Source organism: Aphanomyces astaci (genome assembly GCF_000520075.1).
Source record: "Aphanomyces astaci strain APO3 unplaced genomic scaffold supercont1.82, whole genome shotgun sequence".
NCBI classification, from domain to species: Eukaryota; Oomycota; class Saprolegniomycetes; order Saprolegniales; family Verrucalvaceae; genus Aphanomyces; species Aphanomyces astaci.
The window spans coordinates 275,299-297,757 of record NW_009798345.1 but is presented as its reverse complement, the minus strand read 5'-3'; the positions used below and the strand labels follow the sequence as shown (position 1 = coordinate 297,757).

General features: G+C 37.9%; 3 protein-coding genes across 6 annotated transcripts; 1 reads left to right on the top strand and 2 right to left on the bottom strand.

Moving 5' to 3' along the window:
• Positions 1-13,451: 13,451 nt before the first annotated feature.
• On the bottom strand, positions 13,452-14,419 carry H257_16253 (hypothetical protein). Its single transcript, XM_009844624.1, has one exon. The coding sequence runs from the start codon at positions 14,368-14,370 to the stop codon at positions 13,555-13,557; it is 816 nt and encodes a 271-aa protein (XP_009842926.1). The 5' UTR covers positions 14,371-14,419; the 3' UTR covers positions 13,452-13,554.
• Positions 14,420-16,743: 2,324 nt separating this feature from the next.
• Positions 16,744-18,499, top strand: H257_16252 (hypothetical protein). The gene has a single exon (XM_009844623.1). It carries the CDS (start codon positions 16,823-16,825, stop codon positions 18,308-18,310), a length of 1,488 nt encoding a protein of 495 aa, XP_009842925.1. The 5' UTR covers positions 16,744-16,822; the 3' UTR covers positions 18,311-18,499.
• Positions 18,500-19,059: 560 nt separating this feature from the next.
• On the bottom strand, positions 19,060-22,115 carry H257_16251 (hypothetical protein). Of its 4 annotated transcripts, XM_009844621.1 has the most exons (13): positions 21,732-22,115; positions 21,598-21,663; positions 21,463-21,547; positions 21,358-21,412; positions 21,209-21,286; positions 20,950-21,154; positions 20,743-20,856; positions 20,604-20,691; positions 20,524-20,546; positions 19,962-20,126; positions 19,774-19,914; positions 19,403-19,445; positions 19,060-19,341 (listed from the first exon to the last, which is right to left on the bottom strand). In XM_009844621.1, exons 1-13 carry the CDS (start codon positions 22,080-22,082, stop codon positions 19,175-19,177), a joined length of 1,581 nt encoding a protein of 526 aa, XP_009842923.1. In that variant the 5' UTR covers positions 22,083-22,115; the 3' UTR covers positions 19,060-19,174. The 4 variants fall into 4 exon arrangements, with proteins under 4 accessions (XP_009842923.1, XP_009842924.1, XP_009842922.1 ...); XM_009844622.1 differs by having other exon boundaries at positions 19,774-20,126; XM_009844620.1 differs by having other exon boundaries at positions 19,060-19,445.
• Positions 22,116-22,459: the final 344 nt, after the last annotated feature.

Sequence of the window (22,459 nt, the reverse complement as noted above, 5' to 3'; positions counted from 1 at the left end):
GATCACAAATATTAACGGTCGGAACTGCTAGTGAAACGATATTTTTCTTATGCAGTCCTAGGTCAGGAGAATTCATTTTTATCAATTCAGAAATCAATGAGCTATTATTTGGTGTTGTTTTCGGACGTGATGCTGATGGTACTGGAGTAGTAGGTACTTGAACGTCTAATTTCTTGGTTTCGCTTTGGTAAATTATAACCAAAGAAAACCATTTAAGATTCGAAGATTCTTTAACAGACTATGTATGTTTTGACTGTTGTATATTTCAATGAAAAAAAACATTAATTAAATATTATAGAACAAAAACATACAATAATTAATATTTTTGTAATTAAAATTTAGTGACCGATGCATCAGCTAGATTCAACATTACATCTTGTTTGTATAGTACATAGCCGTAGAGATCGATTGCTACAGCATTATTATTGAAAGATTCAAAAGTAATCAGTTGTGGTACATCTCATTGATCAGGACTAGTTAAAGATAAATCAAATGCGTAATAGCGATAGTTGTTCATAAATTTAGATAAATTAATCATTCCCGAAGTTAAGGTACTAATACCTCCATTCACATTAAATATTTGAGAAGTATTTTGAATAAATTGATTCCATCCATAATTGATTGTAGCTGGTAGAATCGGTTTACTATTGATACGAACTTGAGTTTTAATCAAAGATAATGGATCAGTTGTAGCAGGGCTAGGATTAAAAGGAGAGCATTGACTCACTTGAGTTTGAGTTTGTTGACTAAACTGAGGGATAACAATCAAAGCTCGTGGATTTGAAATAGCACTAAATAGTTGTAAATTGATTGGCGTTAAAGATCCAAGATTAGTATAAACAGCAGAATTAATCATAAATGGATTGCGATAGCCACTGGTGATTTCAATAACTCAGCTTCGGCGAGATCAGAAAGCGTTAATGATGGTAGCCACATAATACACCTGACTGACGCGTATCAGCTGAAATATCATTTCGCTTAATAAAGTATAGGTATAAGTTGTTGAAGTAGCAGTTAATAGCTAGTTAACACAATTAGCACCACCAAAATTAGCTAAACATGGTTGAACAGTAGAGCTACCAACTAAACTAGTCTCCGTTAGTGTCAGAGCACTTGAGAAAGGAGTAGTAGTTGTTCCTGATGTAAGAATGGTAGTTGCTTGATTGACAGTAAAAGTAAACTTATATCCGCCTTTCGATAAAGGATGCTTCATAAAGTAATCACTTACAGTCCCCGAGGGTATCGAGGGAACTTCTGCTCGTATGTTGGGACTGGCTAGGTCATTTTCCTCGATTTCTGAAGTATCGGATTCGTCTGAACATGTACTTTAACATCCAGTGTCCACTGCAGTCCGGAATGACATATCTCTCACAATATGATTTGTATTGGTCTGAATTTTACAAGAAATGCATCCATGAACTATAATAACTTGTGAAACACGATATCCATTTTGAAATGATATTACAATATCTTTATTATATTTCGAATGCAATATCCACAAGTGAAGCAGAAAATCAATATAATTTTGATTCTGTAATAACGTTATAGTTATAATTTTTCAAGAGGGAGCTCTGGTTCCCTCGATGCCCTCGCGGACTATTAAGTCACGTAAATATATTACAGCTAAGCAATGAGCATCGGATAGAACAGTACCAGTAGTATCAATCGTAGTAGTAGCAGTTGCTCCCTGATAAGGCGCTTGCTCTGTTAAGCCAGAAGAAGCCGATGTGAATGTTGTTAAACGATTTCCACCAATTAGTAAGCGTTGACGTTCAGCAGCACCTCTATTACAGTAACAACAAGATTATTAGCAACAGATGATGTCGTAGATACTGTAGTAGCATTGGCAACATTTCGTAATCCAGCAATAGTACAGCAGAGAGACTTTCTGAAAACTCACCATAGGGATAGTAATTATCACCACTTTGTGTAACAACTGATTCTCCAGTCGAAGTGTTATGCTTAACAAAACTTACTAAATGAGATAAGTTAGCACAATCTTGAATAACAACTCGTCCACCTTGTCAATTAATGAGCAATTTTTAGGAGTCGTGAAGAAATTATTAGTCATAGCACCAGCTACTGTTGAAGTAGCACCTGCAAGATAATTTATAATGATAGGGTAATGTGATCTAAGCTTCTCGCCAATCAACAAAATCAGTTCCACTTCGTAATTGACAATCAATGATGACTTTCGATGATGTCTAAGCACCCGACCCTCGTTGTTGGTCAATAAATGATGTTAATTTTTTATTTTTAACTAGATAAGATTGTGCATCAATTGGAGTTTTGTCCAATGTGCTTTCAAACATAATATTTTCTGGGATAAGTGAATCCATTGTTTAATACCGTAAAGGTTTTTAATATTTTGTATATACATAATGTCATAAAGATAATTTTTAATAATAAATTATGTCAGAGCTCGTTAAAGAATATGGTATTTCTAGTTCAACTCAGTTGATAGATTTATCAAAAAAAATAAAATTTAAACTAAATTTTGTAGGATATATTGATGATCAACAGCTGCAGGCTGGACTTCGACCTCTGGACGAAAACTTAACGACCGTTCCCTCTGGTACTTCATCATATATTTTAAATATTGGAGATACTGTAGGAACTCATTGGACAGCAGCATTTATAAAAGATAATGTTATGTATTATTTTGATAGTTTTGCTGTACCACCCGAAGATGATTTGATACATATCTTAGAAAAAATTAGTAGTGTCAACAAAATTATATACAATTGTAATATTCAGTTTCAAAATATTTTCGAAAATCTATGTGGAATTTGGTGCATCATATTTTTATATCATATGAGTCATTCAAAATTACCAACCTTGCTAGAGAGATTTGATGAATTCAAAAAAAGGTATAAGAATTTACAATCATAGCGTACAATCCAATTCGTTTATACCGAAGGCCACGTCTTTGATTGAGAATCTCTGATTGCTCTCCTCTTACAGCCTTGACATCCGCAGGTTGTCTTACAACAGCGTCCGTAGGTCGCTCTGTCAATCATTGATTGAGAATCTCTGATTGTATTGGATATAATAGCATCCGTAGGTCATTCTGGCAATCGTTGATTACTCTCGCTAATTCTCTATTTCCTGCTTCCAATTTAGCTATTCTTTGATTTGCTAATGGAAGAGCGTTATGTAAAATAGGTATAATATCAATAGGATTAACTAAAAGTCGTGTATTTTCTGGAATAACTATTATATCACCTTCATCATTAGTTAATTCTCTTTCTTCTAATGGTTCATCAGTTGGAGCACTTCCAACTATAACATTGAATTATAACATTGAAATTGTTAAGCAACATATTTTGAGCTGAGTAAACATAATGTAAATTAGTAGAATTTTTATAATTAAATGATATTGGATTGATTTTTTCTATAAATTTATTTGCTATATGACTATTTAACTCTAATATATTATCTTTCCAAAATTCAACACTTACACACTGTTAATACATCAATTTCTCCAGAATCGCACATTATACCACCAGAACATCGGATACTAAATGTACGATTTGTAAAACCTGTGCTTGTACTAGTGCCTGCTCCCGATAACCAGCCAAAATTTGAAGCAGTTCTTTGATTTCCTGTTCCTTGAACATGTAATGGACAAGTTGGATTAGTTTGATTAATTCCTATAAATCCATTTGATGCTTTAATAAAAATATTACTATTACTCATTGGCATATCTGTATTAAGCACCACCTGTTCTATCGTATCCAAAAAATGCTGCTGTATTTGCCGTAAAGTGTACCTCAGATCCTTTTCCTGTATAGTTAGGATTATAACCACTAGCTCTTAATCCACTTTGTGCTATCATATTACCATTTCCATCAATTGTTGCAAGTAAACTACCTAGTTGCGTGGGAATTCCTACTCTAGAAGAAGAATGATAATAAAAACGATGTCCATTAACTCCAGCTGATAAATATTGTATACAACTATTATTTGCACCAAAACCATATGAAGGACTTAAATCATTTTGATTAAATAAACAAATTTGTATATCTCCAGCTGTATTGCGTAAATATGTTCTAAAATTATTACTTGTACCAGTTGGACAAGAAAATCCACTTAACCTCATTCTTGGTACTGTATTTTGTCCAGCAGAACTCCAAGTAGAATCAAAACAATACTGTAAATATGTCGGAGTTCCTAATGGATTATTACAAGTAATTTGAAATGAACCATCTGATAAAGATGACATATATACATAACCATTAACATTATTAATTAATCCTAATTGTGTTCCAAATGATTGAATATTTAATCTTGATGGGGTTGCAGTAGGAGTATTTGTATTAACAGTTCCTAATAAACTTGTAGTTGTACCATTGAATATAGCACATGTTGTTTCAGTATTTGAACTATTTAAATTTCCAATTATAACAGATTGATTTCCATAAAGAACTGGACCATCTTGATTAGCACTTGCAAAGCCATTACCAGTATTCCATCCTGATTGTTTAGAATACATTAATCCATGATTATATCAACTGAATTTTGACTTGAAAAAAATTGCTTGATCATTTAAACATATTGCTTGAGTACGAATAGAATGAGATGTAGCAGAACTATTAACAGTATTACAATTATAATAACTATTATTTAATATTGCTTTTGCTGTATATAATCCACCTGCTATTTGAAATGAATTACTTGTTGATGTAGTTGATACTGAACTATATAAATAACTTGTAATTCCAGCTGGAGTATTACCATATTAAATCCAGCATTATAAATATAATAATTAGTTGGATAAAGACCAGCTATTGATTATCTTGATCCTATTTCCCAAGTTTGATTATCTGTAATAAAAAAATAATTGACTTTGTGTACCTGTTGCACTTGATGTAATTGTTAAATTTGGAGCATTTGCATTACTAATCATTAGTACCTAAAACATTATAAACAGATAACACACTTGTTGCGCCATTTATAGTTAATAAATTATTTGTTGATGATGTTAATGATGATAATGTCATTGCATTTACTAATGATCCAGCTATTGTTGTATAAAATTGTAATTGACCTTGTTCAACTGATGATGTGCTACTTGAAATAACACAACTAATAGCTCCATAATCAGCAATATTATTAATACTATTTTATCCTTGAAATTTCAATCCCATGCCGTAACTATTTGTACCAGCAATTGTTGCATAATTACTTGTAAGATGTTTTACATTCAATGGATAAACAATATTAGCAGTACCAGTGTCAGCAATAGTAGCATTTAATAATTGAGAAGTAAGTGATGTTGATAATGTCATTGATGATGCATTAATACTTGTGCCTACAAATAATTGTTTAGCAATTGCCATTCCAACATGAGTTGTAAATGAACCACTATTAGTACTTGAAGAAGCATCATCAGCTAATCCAATACCAATAGCGCCAGACAATAATAATGCACCAGTTGAAAATGATGTCGATGTAGTTGTATTTGTTGAAATTTGAATTCCAGATAATGTAAATGTTGTACAATTACTTATACTAATTGTATTCATATTTATACCTGATAAGTAGAGTACCTACTAGTATAAGAGTTTGTGATCCTTGACAATTAATATTTCCTGCAAAATAAGAATTTGCACCAAAATAAGCACCTCCAGAACATTGTATCGCTCCTGTTGATGAACTATCAGTTAATGTTAATTGTGAATTAGTACCAGAAATAGTTAATATACTACTAATATTAAGTTAAATTACGAATCATATTCGTAGTAATCGCAGCAGTACCAAATGAAGGTAATCCAGCTAATGTAGTAGTAATGTTAGGTTGAGATGCAGTTTGTAAAGTTCCAGTTAAATGGTAGCAGTAAAATTTCGTACTCCAGTTACATCTTTATTCGAATCAAGTACTAAGCATTTAGAAGCACTAGCAGTACCAATTGTAATTCCAGTTAAATATTGAGCTTGAATAACGGCTCCGTCTAATTGGAATAAGCTAGAATTTACAAATGATGCATATTCTCCAGTTTCAAGGAAAAAGTATTTAGATGCTAATGATAATGTTAAGGAAGTAGTATCTGGATTTAAAAAACAACTTCTGTTCGGTTTTAATGGAGTTGACGTATAAGGCGTTGGAGCTGGATATTCCATATTATATAATTTACACGCACAGCTCGTATTATATATACTACATTATAAAAATGGGTTTGAATAAATCCAGATACACCCAGAATCAAAGCTCTAACTGAAGTTTGGAATTCTCAATTCGAAACAAGGTTTCCAATCTCGATTATTATCATAAACTTCGTTTAAGCTCTGCAAATGTCTAACGTAAATGCAAATTATGGAGAATTGATACCCAAAGTATATAAGGCGAATTTCGTTTAGGATCAATAAAAAGTTAAACATTCAAAAATTATTTAGATCTATCGTCCTTGGACCATCGTTTTCAGGAAAAAATAATCTCGTATTTGATCTAATTTTTAACAGCCCTAACATATATGCCCATATCCATATCATTGCACGTAATAGCGACCAAGAGCTCTATAACTATCTCAGAGATAAACTTGGACCATTAATTACGATATATCCCAGCGACAATCCACCAAGTGTAGATGTTATCAAAGAAATACCGGGCGAGCTTCAATTAGTCATAATTGATGATTACAGCAATGATAAAAAATTGTTGTTTAGCCATTACTTCACACGTGGCCGACACAAGCTACTAAACACAGTGTTCCGTTCACATTAATATTTTGCAACTGATAAGATGATACGTTTAAATAGTGAATATGTGATGATTCATAAAGCAAATTCAAAAAGAGATCTGAAAATGCTCCTCAAGGACTTTAACATTCCGGGAGTAGATGAATCCAAGTTAATAAATGCATATGAGCTCGCCACAGCTTCTAAAGGCCAGATGTTGCTTGTCGATAGTGTACAAGGAGAATTAAGGTATAATGGAGCAAAAAAATAGATCCTGATACCCAGCTGTAGGCTGTAAATTGGTTTGAAAATCCAAATACAAGCTATGCGTGTAAATAATTTAATTAATAATTATTACTATAATACGTATTATATACACTAAACAGCAGATATATATATACACTCGCAGATTGTACTAACAGTAAAGGCTTTGCATTTATACACACATTAAAATGTTTTACGTACAAGTCAAACTCAATTTATCTCCAGCTCAACAGTAGAAGCTCATTCAAGGTAAATCTATCCGAGTTCTAAAGTTAGATATTGGAAAAGGAAATGTAGTTTATCTACATCCATTAAATGCTAAAAAGCTATCTAGTTGTAAACAAGGTTGCAACTTGTCTCTGAGTAAAGGGGAAATTGTATACACAGCTAAGCACCACAACCCAATGCTCGGATCGGGCTTTTTTGATGACGTGTGGTCAGGTATTAAGACCGCTGGTAAACGGCTTAAAGACTCAGGAGTAGGCAGTGTTTTAGCCGATGTGGCACAGACAGTAGCTACACCTTTTGTAGGGCAAGAAATAGCAAATGCTGGATGTCAATTGTTAAAATCTACTACTGGAGTAGGTCTTATGAGACCTAAGAAGGGTAATAAGAGAATTAGTATTATGCCCTCTGGTGGATCCTTTTTAATAAACTAGTTATCTTAAGAAATAATATATACATATATATAGCTACAAAAAGGTGAGAATTTCCTTATCACGACCTTGAAGTGCAGAGCTCTTCTTAAACGTATTTATCGGACGTTAAAATGAAGAGCACTAGATTTGGAAACGTCTATAAAATCACCTATATTGGAAATGAAAACGTCACCATCAATTATATTGGAGCTACATTTAATACTACTAGAGATAGATTTAAGTACCATATAACTACTTCTAAGAATTGGTGTAATAAAAAGGACAAGAGAAAGTTTGTTTCAATCTATCCATATTTTGAAAAGTACGTGACTGAAAACTTTAAAATGATGCTGATCAAACAGTATGAAGTTTGTGATCAAAACCATCTATTCGCCTACGAGCAGCTTTGGATGAATAAATTGAAGAATATTAACCAACTTAAGGCATTTCAACCCTTAATTAAGTAAAGAGATAAGTTAAACCGCGAAGATAATAAAGAAAAAATAGCAGAATATTATCAAGTTAACAAAAAAAGCCTTTAGAATATAAAAATGAATATTACAAAAACAACAAAGCGAAGCAATCAGCAAGAGCTAAAATATATTGTTTAGAGAACAAAGAACTAAAAGCTAGATCTAAGGCATATTATCTAAATAATATGCCTTAGAACAGATCGAAGATCTGCAGTCGCTCGACGGAAGATTCAAGTATCTCTAGTCCGTCTTCGGACTAAAGCTCTAGCTCTTTCAGCTTAATTTAAAAATTCAAAATGCATTTTTTTTGTTGAATAAAATATATACAAGAGAACTACCAATAATCGAAGATTAGAAACCTTGTTTTCGAATTGAGAATTATAAACTTCAGTTTAAATTTTGAACATGTCAATCTCTAATATAATTCTCAATCAGAATAATCTGAGCTTAACAAGTAATGTGTTAGATATTACGACTCAAGCAGCTTCATACAATAAATTGCAGTTGAATTTCGGATCTGCTAATCTTCAAGGCAAAAAAATTGCTTTAAACATGATTTCGATGTACTATTCATGGCCTAATATTACTAATACAAACAATACATTTTCGACCTTATGGCCAACAGGTACTAATAGTTATACGAATTTTAGCATAACAATCCCAGCTATTACGAATTATTCAACGGTTGCTGATTTAAATACGTATTTACAACCTGTTTTAATTGCAAATGGACTGTACTTAATTAATAGCACTACAAATAATAATTTATATTATATCCAGTTCGTATCTAATCCTAATTTATATGGAGTTAGCTTGGTTTTAAACGTCGTTGGTACATCTCTACCCGCCGGATATACACAACCAGCTAATTTTGTAGGATACCCATCAGTAGCAAGAACTATGAAATTAACAACTGATACAAGCGATTTCAATTTATTAATTGGATATGGTAAATCTTCAGTATTTGATGATAAATCTTCAGTATTTGATGGTAAATCTTCAGTATTTGATGGTAATACTTCAACTATTACTTACAATTCACTATATGTACCTCCATTTAGACCAGTATCTAGTATTAATGTAACTTGTAATTTAGCTAATAATGCAATGGCTCTAAATAATGACTCCACTATTACTTACACTGCTACAACAGCCGGAGTAACGTATGGAAGCATTATTAAGATTGAACCAACTAATATAGTTTATTATGATATTGCTACAACTGCTAACATCCTTGTCATTGCATTTACGGATCAAAATGGTGTTCCTTTATACATTAAAGACCCTGCAATTAATATATTCCTACTAATATCTTCTTAAATATATACAAGAGAACAATTGAAACAAGAGAACAATTGAAACAGAATCAGAGAATCTGCCAAACTTTGTTTGCTCATCATGAGAATTTCAATTAAGAACAAAAGGGTGCACAGCTCCCTATCACGGCCTTCGGGCGTTAAAAAATGTAGTCGAACTCAAGATGCAACTAAACCGCAACCGAGCTCGTCAACTGAGCAAACAAATGTGCCAACATTAATTAATGAATTCAAGACACTTACAGTCGCACCTAAAACAATTAAGAAAGTATTTTTAAAATTATAAGCGTTTTGATTTTAAACGCTCATTAAGAGATTCGTTTATAGCTTCCAGCTGTATATTTTTATTTTCTAATATTTTATATTTAGCTACGACATCGTAATATTTTTCTGTATAGTTTATTTCTGATGTATCAATTACATCATATTCACCTTCTTCATTGAGCTCTTGATCATTAGTTATAATACCATTTTTTGTATTAATAAATCGCATTCGGTCGGCACTCCATTGACTCGTATCAACTCTGAAATTGGTTAATACAAATACATGCGGATATGGGTATCTGCATTTACCACCTTCATACTTACCGCTGTAAATAGTTCCATTCTTAATTTGCTCAAGTGCACCATAATTAATATAATCTTTTCCTTGTCTAGGTACATCTAGAATAATTACATTTGGAATATTACCTTTATCCACCTGTGTCTTAATTTGATTAAAAATGTTATTTTTTTCCCATCAGCTATAATAACATTATAATCGAAATCTAACTTATTACAGATGAAGCTTTTGCCAATATTGCCGGATTTGAGAAGAGTGTTATCTTTTATCTTATCAACATCTTCAATGATATAAATAGCTCATTCATCAGCAGGTTCACTGCAAATATCTAAAATTGTTTGTTGAAATGGTTTCCATTTGAAACTGTTTATCCAGTTCTTTATATATTGCATTAGTGTACCACGTATTAACTATAGTAATCATTTTATGAGATAAAAATTCTAGAGGATATATCTTAAAGAACTGTGATTTAGTCAGTTTGCTCAATTCTGATACGTTAATACCAGCATCATCAAAAATCTTCTTGAAATGATTGATATATAATTTATTCCGCTTATCATCTTCATTCAAAACTAGATCCTCATTTTTCTTAAAAGATGAATATAATAGGAAATGATCGACCTTAATTTGCTCTACTTTGATTGCAGACTTAAGGCTAAGTGAAATCACATTCGTTTGAATTTGATTGATCTTTTCAGCTTTTCGTTTTGCAAATAAAGTCGTGATTTCATCGATTGCTCAGTAAATAGCAATACACTTCGACTGCTCTTATCGACTAAATGCACTTTTTCAAGGAATTGACTTTTGAGATGTTCCATAATTCGCAGAGCTAATTTTACGAACTTCGTGTGTATTATGTACTATATTATATATTATATAAATATATTATTCCTCTAAATGGGGAGTAAATTATAAAAATTTCAATCGAGTTTACTATATTATAGATTTAAATATATATATATATATATATATATATATATCATTTTTTAAGTCAACTTAATTAACTTGTTTCCTTTAATCTCGGCTTTGATATTTGATTTAGCTTTTTCTTTAATAAATAAATATTCATGAATCTGCGTCATATGTAATACTGTCTGTAGCAATTCTAATTACGTTGTCAATATGCTTTAAAGCTAACAACATCATAATTTTTCTAGCATACTGGTAGCTAGTTAAGAATGGTTTTAATCTGAGTTGATAGATCTACTAGTTGATAAAATTCTTGGTCTTCTTGCATAAAGAATTTCTTTAAGTAATATTTATTTTCATTGACATCAGACGATTGACCATAATCAATATTTTCAATTTCTATCTGATCTGCTGACTTAACAATATCTTTTTTGGATTGTAACTCACCCCAAGCAGTACTAAATATTTTTTTGACTAGTTTATTGGACGGATATTTAGTTTTTAATGCATCTAAACTATGATACCATTTACTAAAGACTTTTGAACTTTCTAAAAGTTTACTTTTATCCTTGTACTTTAAACATTTATTGGACAACAATGTTAATTGAACTTTACCACCATGATGCTTATTATAGATATTCATAACAAAATTTAACGTAGTATGCGTATAATGGTTATCTTTACTATAGCTGAAGATTTTGTTAAATCGTTCGTCATTAGATTGTACTTGCACGTGGTAAATACCATAGCTATATCCGCAATTTGGTATTACTTTGATATTGCATTCTTCTCCTTTTGAAATTGGGAACATAAATGATGGACAATTTAGTATATTCGGATAAAATTGTTTCTTATCGTAGGTAACTACATTATCATATACACCATTCGTATGATAGATTAGACCACCATTATTACATTTATCAAAGTAATCATCCTCAAAAATTTCAATTAGATCGAATTGTAAAATATCCTTCATGTTATGCATCTTGATGTATCGAATGGCATTATTACTATGCGTTCTATAGTAAGTTTTGTTATACTTTTTTAGCTTGTTACAAAAGTAATCGAACGTCGACACATCTAGTATTTCATTGCGCCATTTAATAAAATCCTCAGAGAATTTTAGTAAACCATTATGGATGGAATAGCTCATACCCTTTAAATAACTCAAATTGATTAATTTTGTATTCTAAAATCAACACAGTATTAAACTTTTTAGTTTCATAATTGAACGTATTAATAATAAATGTATTATCATAATTCTGAACCAAACGATGAAATTGGGGAAGTTATTCATTTTAGTTATAAATTATATATATATTATTTCTTAAGATAGACATCATTTTATCTACACAATGTAGAGGTATAATTTTAAAAAATATACTACAAACTTATTTTGTAAATAGACATATTCAACTTTGTTGAAGCTGGTAAACTTAGTATCGCTTTTAACTCTACCATAGAGATAATCATCTTCATCAGTAACTATCGATGTTAATGGTCGACCTAATGACTTCAATGTAGCAAAACCTAGCTCACCTAAAGCTTTGATATATACATTTTTATCTTTTAATTTATATTGTTTAAGTAGCGTATCAGCATGTGTAGTTATTTCATGTAGATCAATTGCAGAATCATTTTTATTAGAAATTGTAATATTTATCTTATTTTTGGATTTTTTAACTGTTTGAACGAAATTATTAGTTTTTGCTCTCTTTGCTTGATGAATTTCTAGAATTTTCGAACAGGCTCGACTTTTTTTTATTCTACGAATTTCAGCTCCTAAGAACTCATTAGTAGCTGTTTTATATACCACTTTAGTATTTGGTAATAATTTTTTGTATTCGCGCCAATTGGTCGAACGAGTCTTAATTATATTAGTAGTACAATATTTTTCTCTATATATATTATAAATTGTACTTCAAAATGAGGATTAATTTAATTATTCATCCGGATAAGATTGATATAACCGGATAATAATGGTGTGAATAGTAATAGTATGGTGCATTTCAACTAAAGACTACAAAAAACTCCTTGTCTTTCGACAGCTATTCCAACTTTGTATTGATATTTTTTAGGAAAATAAGCCGTAATAACGATAGAACTGGTCAAGACCAACAGATGTTACGGTTCAAAATTTCGATTGGTGAAAAATTGATCGAGTAATAGAATTTAAACCAACCAGCCTTTTTGTATGGAAATATATGGAGCCAGGCACATTTTGGCCGAAAAGGAGCATCAAGTATATCTTGGTCTTTGTATACAGCACTTATCCGTATGAACGTTTCCATTGTATCCGGATTATTCAGGATGTTTAACCTATTTACCAGATAAAAAACGTAAGTAAAAATAATTTAACGTCAACATTACGTGGGTTTAACTGAAATAACCGAGGCGTTTAATAGTAAAACGTCTCCTCCTGAGGATGGCCGATATGTACTCTTTAGATGAAATGCACCATAGTTGAATATTGTGAGCGAATAAATAGTGTAAGTAGATAATAGGAATGATAGTAAACAGTTTAAGATAGCGACTACATTGAGTAAATTGTTGACTTGGAGATTATTATACTTCGATGACGTTGTTGGGAGCGAAAACAAGTCTTACATAATTCATGATTTCGGAGAAACGTATGATTATTCATTAATATATTTCAAACGAACTACAAGTAGAAGGCTAGAAGGACGCACTCATGCATTCCAAGGTGGCTCCAACTACGCGTTAGCAAGGGCAATAATCCTCTGCACGAGCGGAAACAAATCAATTGTTAGATTGAGGGCAGTGAAATGAGCTGGAATCGGTGCAAGTGCAGGAAGCCCTAAAAGGCGGCGCGAATCCAAAACCACATTGGTCGGATTCATAATCGGTGTCGCAACCATAGCCGGTGGTTCAATGGCGCCACCAACCACTGAATGCAGCTTGTACTGGTAGACTCGCAGAGCCGGTGAGAGACGGATGAGGAGAATGTATTCCACTCCAGGAAATTGGCTCCATTGAACGGCTTTCGCATCCAAGTGTGGCCATCCTCTTGCCACTCCCACTTCCACTTTCAACGTATGATACTCCATCCAGGTCAAACCATGGGGTAGAGTTGCGCCAAAACCAGGGGCAGGACCAAAGCTGGAATCCGGCTCGATGTGCGCAAGAGTGTCAACGAATGCTGATCCACAGGACAGTAAGTGCTCCTCGCCCGTACCAGTTGCAGAAATCACAGCAATGTCTAGAGATCTCGAGATCTTGTCGTGAATTCTTCCAGGCAATTCGACAATGTAAATCTTGCCATGGTTCCAAGCCATTGCACGCGACAGCAGCGCTTGTTGCTCGGATTTCACATATCGTTTCCAATCTTCAAGCGAGGCATCGCACACGTACACACCAGGATCCGTCTCGGCACGCGTGAGAGAAATCAAATCGGCTTCAACTTCCTTCATATCCATCTTCCTGATGAAGCGATTGATGCGTTGAACCGCCATATTCCGGGTTGGCAGCGCATAAATCGATTCCCCGTCGCCATGACATGCGACACTCATCGTCTTCTCTTCTTTTTTGCGTCCTGCCTCCTTGTGTGAAAGAAACGACCATGAATGAATGTTTTCTATAATAGTTCGCACTGTTCCATATCCGGATAAAGAGATCAGAAGAAACTTGTATATGCGACATGTAAAATACCTGAATTGTATATGAGCTGTTTAAACACGTTTAAATCCGAATTGTATCTTTTTCAGATGTTCCTCACCAAAATCAAACTGCTGAGAAGTTTGTTCTCCTGTATTTTTGTCTTTCACCAAAATCAAACTACCCAGAAATTTTGTATTTGTGTTTTTTTGTCTTTGGGAAAAATCAAACTTCACAGGAATTTGTATTTGTGTCGTTTTGTATTTGGGAAAAATCAAACTTCCAATTTTCTAGTATTTATGTCTTTTTGTCTTTCTTATTAAATACATAAATACAAAAAGACAGTGGGTATAGGACTTTTGAAATATTTCTGTTTTCGTTTGTTTTTTTCTAAGTTCCTTACGTCACTTTTCACTTTTCTTTAAACCTCCTCTACTTATTTCTTCTCTAAGTTCTTTAAATACCGTTTCACTTCGTGAGCGAAGCGAACATGTAAGAGGGTCCCTAACTCTCTCTTCTCTATTGTTTTTTTAGTGCCGACTCCCTGCAAGCCGCACACTTGATTGACTTGATGTTACCACGGCACTGCTGAACCAAGAGTGAGATTTCCGGCAGTTGGCTGGGACAGGTCTTCTGTTTTCTATGTCCTAGTACTACTAGCAATACTACTAGTAATACTACGACTTCAGTGTGGTATTCGCCATAATTGGATTTCACTAGTACAGTAGTTTGAAATTCTCTGTATTAACATGTAAGTACTATAAATAGCACGTTTTTTACATCATTGAAATATTGTACTAACGTTAGTATTCGATTTGTGTCTAAAAATATGCATTATTGAGATGACATCACAACTATCCGGATAAGTCAGCAAGCGGACAAGCAGTTGGTTCTAAGTTTTGATCAGTAAAACAGCATGCGAATCTGTCGAATACCATGTTTCCCTTGACTCCCTGCAAAATGTAGTACCAACTGTACATATTCGAAGTATATTGCAATTGAAATCCACTTCTCTCAAGATTTGGAGCACACGTGCTTGCTAGTTGAACGATGTGGATGGATATGATGGAGGGCTATTGCGCATCATTAAGATACCGGTAGCGATGGCGCCGGCGAACGCTTCATTCTGTATCATACCAAGGTCGCCACGTCACATCCCACATCAACAGCGTGTGTAGTAGTACTGAGCTGGGATCACTCGACCTCGAGTACATGACGCTTGATAGTTCCTTTGCTGCCTGACAAAACTTCACACCAACTTGTTTACTGTTAGTACGACATGAAAACTCTTTTTTCTACACTTCACAGGTTTTTTCGAAAAGTGTCGGAACATTTGGTCATGTCTCAAGCAACACGTTTTTCTGCAAGAAGTTGCCACTGTTATAGTTTGTAAATGTAGCTATTAACGAGCAGGGTCTCACACGGTTGGAATCTTTCGCTGGTCCAGGCCTTTGGTTGCTTGGGGCGTTGGTTTGACCTGGCGCAATTTGCATTGTTTGTTCTTTATAGAGCACGACAGCAACGCTACCTCTGAGTGCTTCCATATAGTTGCTGCCAACGAGATGGGTTTGATATAGTTGGTTACGCACGGGTGCATCAGACTAAAAGGCATTCAAATTGTACCCCAATGGAATGAATGAATTTCGCTTCACAGTCAAGAACATTTACGTCATTTTGCGCACTCGAAGTTCGTGCCACAAGAGTTACATATTTGTCGGCGTAGGTTGAGGCTCAAGTCAGGTCCAACAAGAACTGGTCGTTCCCACTATACCCCCCACAACAAACACAAGTACTGATGTCAATGATTCAAGCTCCATCTCAGACGCGCCAAGGTAGTACTTACTGTATTCAATGTACGCCAGCCCATTTCTAAAAATTATATCAAATCGCGACCACACGACTGACAACGCTGACGTGATATCGTGTCGGGTTGTGAAATCCGACATCACGACGGAGTGCATCATGTCCTCCAATACCAATTGGGTACGACAGGAAATACTATCCAGATACATCCGGATAATCCGATTTTGCTGCCATTCATACGATTCATTATTCCGATCCACACATGACATCCTCCGACGTCTATTGTTGAAACGTGCAACATGGGAATGTCACAAGTATACTTTTTGTGGTAAGAGTTCATTTGGATAAAATAAGAGGAGGAGTCTCGCCAGTTTGAACTTGAAGTGCGACTTGGGCAAAGGGGGATCTCGTCGCCAGAAACATGCAACTTGTTTGGGTGTGCGTTTCCACAGCACGGTACTTGATTGTATATACCACCATAAGTTATACGGCACTACATTACCCGCTGCCATTCATACTCTGACCACCAACCCCAATTACATACTCGTGTCGATCCTAGCGTAAATGCTACGAAGAGATGTGCCCCCAACGAGTCGATTTGCGCTCGCTCCACTTGGGCGTGGACACGAGAACAAGCTCAAGCAGCTGGGGCGAACATTGCTCAAGCAAGCGATCGTCGAGTGCGAGACGTCCCTCCAGGGAATGGACCAGCACTGGAAACACGTGCGGAATTCGCATGGTATCAAAGTGTACAAAGCCAAGACTGTCCACGCGCCGTCGCACATGATGACCACGGGGATCATCAAGGCGAGTTTGAACCAAGTGATGCAGTGCTTGTATGCAGACAACACGGCGCAGTTCCGCATGCTCAATGCGCTACTCATGCCCAAGGACCACTTGGACTGCGAGGTGTTGCACGCGCTGGACGTGCAGGATGCCAGCCATCCGTTCCGCTTCAACGGGCTCAAGTGGTGCGCGACGAGCACCGGGTCCCTTGGCAAGACGACCAAAGACTTGTGCTACTTTGACTCGACAGGCCTCACGCAAACGTTGGACAAGGATGGCCAGCCGCTCGAGTACGGATACTGTTTTCTCGAGTCGTACGACCTAGCGCAGTGTCCCAAGCTGGACGCGTTCTCGATCGGTCGCGCAAAAATCTCTGTCCGTCACATCTTCAGAGAGCTTCCCATGGGGGCCACGGTCGTTATGACGCATTCCACGGTGGACTCGTCCACGTTGCCTCTGTGGATCCACCCCCAAGGGTCAATTCCCCCGCAGGTGCTGGCCATCGTCAACGCCGCCGACGTGGCCGAGTCCATCAGGCTCTCGCGTCGCATGCAGGAGCAGGCTTCCAACGGGCTCACCGTGTACACCAAAACCGGTAGCCCCCGTCCGTGGGGCAAGCTGTCGTTTCTGCTCAACCGGCCGCCTTCCAAATGCACCTTGTGTCATCACGACACGTCGAAACTGCTCCGACGCCGAGTTGTGCAAGTCGAAGGCAACGGCATCAAAACGTCCCGGCAGCTGTTTTGCTCCACGTGTGTCTCCCCCACAACCACGTTTGACGCACCCACCACGATGCTAGGTCCGTCCAGCGTCCACGACGACGACGACGAGAACGATCTCATGCACTTGTCCATGCGCAGCAGCAGCACACTGCACGCATCCGGGTACGCGTCGTCGTCGTCGTCTGCCTGCTCACCGTCATCATCCGTGCATATGCTGGAGCTGGACGACGAAGAAGCGCTGGACGAACTGTCGTACTCGGGACTGCCGTTCACGCACATCATCCCCCCCCTGCAGGCCGCCGCCAAGAGCAGCCGCTGCTTGTATCATAGCGAGACGGAAGACTCGTCCGACGACAGCTCGTCGTCCCCCAGACACCCGGACGAGGCGTGCTGCCACCTCCACTCGGCCCATCCGTACTCCACAGCCATCGCCACCGAACTCTCCCGACTCACCATCCAAATGGACCACATTTGGGGCATCGTCCGAGCCAACAAAACCCAAGCGGACTTCTTCAAGGGGTACAACCGCATTGAATATTTATAACAAGAGCCATGGCCCGCCACCCCACGGGACGCAACGTGGGGAGGTTTTGGCATTAAATTATGCCTTGTTTTCACGGCACGTTTCCTCTCGTTTCGTTTCGCGCTTGTCATGTGTGAATTTGCCAATTATAATGGCAGCTTTGCCACAACATGACAGCTGTAACATGAATTTCGCCTAGTTTTCACCAGACTCTGGTCAAGTCTATTGCAGGCAGCGCTACAACCGCGGCGGCTACTTTGAATGTCCTTGAAGCAGTTTCCATGTACTGTAGTAGTAGCTAGTTCGTAGACGTGTGACATCGTGATCATCGGTGGACGTTCCGAATCCAACTTGGTCCTGCTGGCACTGCACATGGTCAACAGAACGTTCGTAGTACTTCGAAGTACACTGTACCATATCTCAGTGAGGTTGACCTTGATGGTGCACTAGTACAGCCTATCAAACGCCTCTTACGACGGGGACATACAGTAGTTCTGCGTACTATTACTAGTATTATTGTGCTTTCGAGTGAAATTTCGTGTTGTGGCGTGGTTTCTCGTTGGAATTTAAATCGATTTGATTGGCTACTTCAGATGAGCTCGAAATTATTAGCCAATCAAAACCCATTTCTCAATGAAATTCAACCAATCAGATCGATTATGGATCGATTTGGTCGGCGCGATTCGATTGCACCCCCTCCCCAAATTTGTACAGTATATCAAATCGACTATAATCATTGTCCTTTTGTTTCAGGCAAGATTACTTGAATATATATATATATATATATATACATGGCTGCTATTCTTGGTTTCATTGCATGTTGTGGAAACCAAGATCGAATGCAAGCGCAAGGCAGACTTGTTGTTAGCATGTGGCGGCTACAAACTACCCTCGCTTGACGACTCTGGCGACGATGATCGTAATGTCGTCGGGCATGCCGCCGCCCCACATTTTATCGTTTTCTTTGGCCAGGCGGGCAAACGGCGAGTCGATTTTTCGATCGAGCGACAAGTCATACGCCCGCTGGACCAACTGTTTCGTCATAGATTCCACTACTTGCATCACATTCAGTCCCAATTGTCCTATATGTTTGCGAGCTCTATCCCTCCTTACCGTCCGGCTCTGCGGCCACAATCTCGAGCAGCTGGTCTTCGTCCTACATTCGAGAACAATATTAGCCACGTACAATAGAGTAGTAGCCGTAAGTATGTCAAGTCGATATATGCGAGTGTTTGGGTGCTTGCTCAATCGAATGACCAGAATAACCAAATATCGACACGACTATCGATATACGACCAATCGAAACCCACAACACGAATCAAGTAGCCAATCAAATGATCCACTCTTCCATGAATGCAACATCGAATTAGTGTGTGACTTCAATTAGTGTGATACACGACGAGTTTACATCCAATCGATCGATAGAGGAGTGTTGGAAGCCAGCACAAAAGTTAACCAAATTTTGGGTAAAAGAAATACAATACCACGTTGTCAAAAAGGCCATCCGTGGCGAGGATGATCAAGTCGCCTTCCTCCACGGGCACGCGGAGGTTGACGGCTTCCCTGGGGGTTTCAAAGAGCGGACCAGCCGAACCGTCGGGGATGTCTGGCACGTAATACCCCAGCTACACACCCGTCGTCCATGTAGCACACAGCACGAAAAGATAGTAACCTGGAACGGGCAGTTGAAGTAATGCAGTTGCTGGGGGGACCGGTACGACACGTGGGCCCCTTTGCGCCGACCCGCGGGGGTCAAGTCCGTGTCTCTGTTCTTCATCTTGCGCGTCAGAGATCCGTCCAACGTCCCACGCTTTTCTGCCGTCTTGAGGTCAGATTTCTACTCCATACACACCACACAAGGTATTGTTGTCAAGTCGATATATGCGAGTGTTTGGGTAGGTGCTTGCTCAATCGAATGAGCTGAATAACCACATATCGACACGACACAATCGATATACGACCAATGAAAACCCACAACACGAATCAAGTAGCCAATCAAATCATCATCCACTCACATTCGACCATGTTTCAACATCGAATTAGTATGTGACTGAAAAAATTAGTGTTACATCGGACTAGTTTGACATACAACAGACAAGTGCAAAGTATCGATCGATAGATTTGGCAAAGAATCAGCGTCCAAATTTTGGGTAAAACAAAGACAATATATATATATATATGTTATCACCGTCCTCGTGGCCTATCGCTAGGGCACACATGAAAGCCTACTATACCTTGTCTCGAATGATCAAAAACCCTATACAAGTCCACGATCAACCCGAGAGTTTAGTCATATATTGGGGACACACAGTACCCGAGTCGCCCAAGTTGACTGCGTACAACTCTGCCTGCACAGGATCCAATGCGACCACGCATGCGGTGGCACTGCCCATAATGGCTTGCTACAGTTAGAAGTTGCATCTAAGAAGTAAGCAGAAGTCGTGTGATAGTACCTGTGATACGTTTTGCCATGCTGCGTGCAGCACTTCGGACGGGTTCACGTGGGGATGTTTGGTTAACGACACGGTCGCGGCGGCTTGCGCGGCTTTCATGAGCTCTCTCGAGTACTGTACCAGCCAATATAGTCAATTTTTATGCAAAATCCAGCGAGTAGGAATCAGTGATTGAGTGAGGGGATGGATGTGTATGTATGTACCTACCTTGCTGGCACTGAAGCCCTGCTCGAACCAACTTCCGACGCCGTCCGACACGCCAAAACACAGCACATCGGCGCCACAGTTGTCGGGCGTGCCGACGGTGCCAAGGAAGAACGCATCTTCGCCCCCCGACTCGACCTTTTGAGGATGCGGAATCGACATGGCAAAGGAATGCAAGACAAACTGGGGGATGTCCTTGTCGTCCATGCTAGGGACAAGAGTGTTGATCTACAAGAGAGAGAGAGTGTATGTATGTACGTACGCCACGCTTGGGGCGAGCGATGTGTTCTTGGGCAGACCTTTCCGCGGTAAAATGAGGTGGACATAGTCCGACTTCGCGCTAATGTTCGCGGACGAAGGAAGCATCCAGTGGATATTGTCGCTCGAAGATGGCGAGATAAGTGCGCATACCTGTGCGCTTCGCCGTCGTTTTGTGAATCGTTCTTGACGAGTAGCGACGCAATGTCTGGGGACAAGGTGACGCACATGACCACGACATATGGACATATGTCGAACCTGTCAGCGAAATAATGCCGAGCAGACTGTCGCCGCTCAATACAGGTAGCTCCCCTCGCCCAGTCAGAGCCATCACTGCCCGACACTAGGAACATATGGCTATTTTGAAACCAAGCTCGTCATATTCATGCGTACATCTTGGAGGGTGTCCTCTGGCGTCACGTGGACGATATCTCGCGAAGGCAGCGCTGCGTCTTTCACCTACATGGCGTGGCGTCAGAACGACGGTGTTGCAATCGTTGTTCAAAGACACAAGCGGACAAACGCACCAACGTAGAAGGCCAATTGCCCAGGTGTTGACTGATCTGAGTAAGGATGCGGTGTTGCGTCAAGAGCCCCACGACTCGATCTTCAGTGTCCACAACCACAAGTGTGCTAGAGTTGTGATGTGCCGCCATCGTCTCGACTGCCTTGACCAATGTATCGTCCTCGCTCACAACCGACGCCTTTTGAGATCTCGCGACGCCAGCGACGTTGAGCAGGTCTGCGGCCGTCATGGAGCGCATGTGGCGCCTCCACTCATTGTTCCATGCCGATCGAGGTGCAGAGGGACTGCTTGGATATCGAATTCGCGCCATCCATCGACCCTTCATCACGTGAGGAGCAACTCGGTGCAGCATTGCGATCGGGTCTTTGTGATGCTTGGATTGCGTAGAGTTACAACCATTGAAAATAGTGTAAGAGTACTTGCTCGTTGAAATATACTAATAGAGTACTATTAATACTAGTATTAATACTAGTTACAACCATTGAAAATAGTGTACTCTTACACTATTAATACTAGTAGTACTACGTAGTACTATTAATACTAGTAGTACACAGTAGTAGTGTAATATTTAATATAGCAGTAAATTATTAATACTTACTATTAATAATACTATTAAAATAGTATTATTAATAGTACTACGCTGTATAAAGACCTTCAAATAATACTGGTAGAACTTAAAATAGATATTGTTAAATGTTTGTCTTAAGTATCAATTATTTATTCATTTAT

Coding starts and splice junctions, on each gene's coding strand:
- H257_16251 (XM_009844621.1), bottom strand. CDS start 22,082: ATGCTGCACCGAGTTGCTCCTCACGTGATGAAGGGTCGATGGATGGCG. Junction 21,664..21,731: donor GCAATTGGCCTTCTACGTTG/GTGCGTTTGTCC, acceptor CACGCCATGTAG/GTGAAAGACGCAGCGCTGCC. Junction 21,287..21,357: donor AACGACGGCGAAGCGCACAG/GTATGCGCACTT, acceptor CGCGAACATTAG/CGCGAAGTCGGACTATGTCC.
- H257_16253 (XM_009844624.1), bottom strand. CDS start 14,370: ATGAGTGTCGCATGTCATGGCGACGGGGAATCGATTTATGCGCTGCCA.
- H257_16252 (XM_009844623.1), top strand. CDS start 16,823: ATGCTACGAAGAGATGTGCCCCCAACGAGTCGATTTGCGCTCGCTCCA.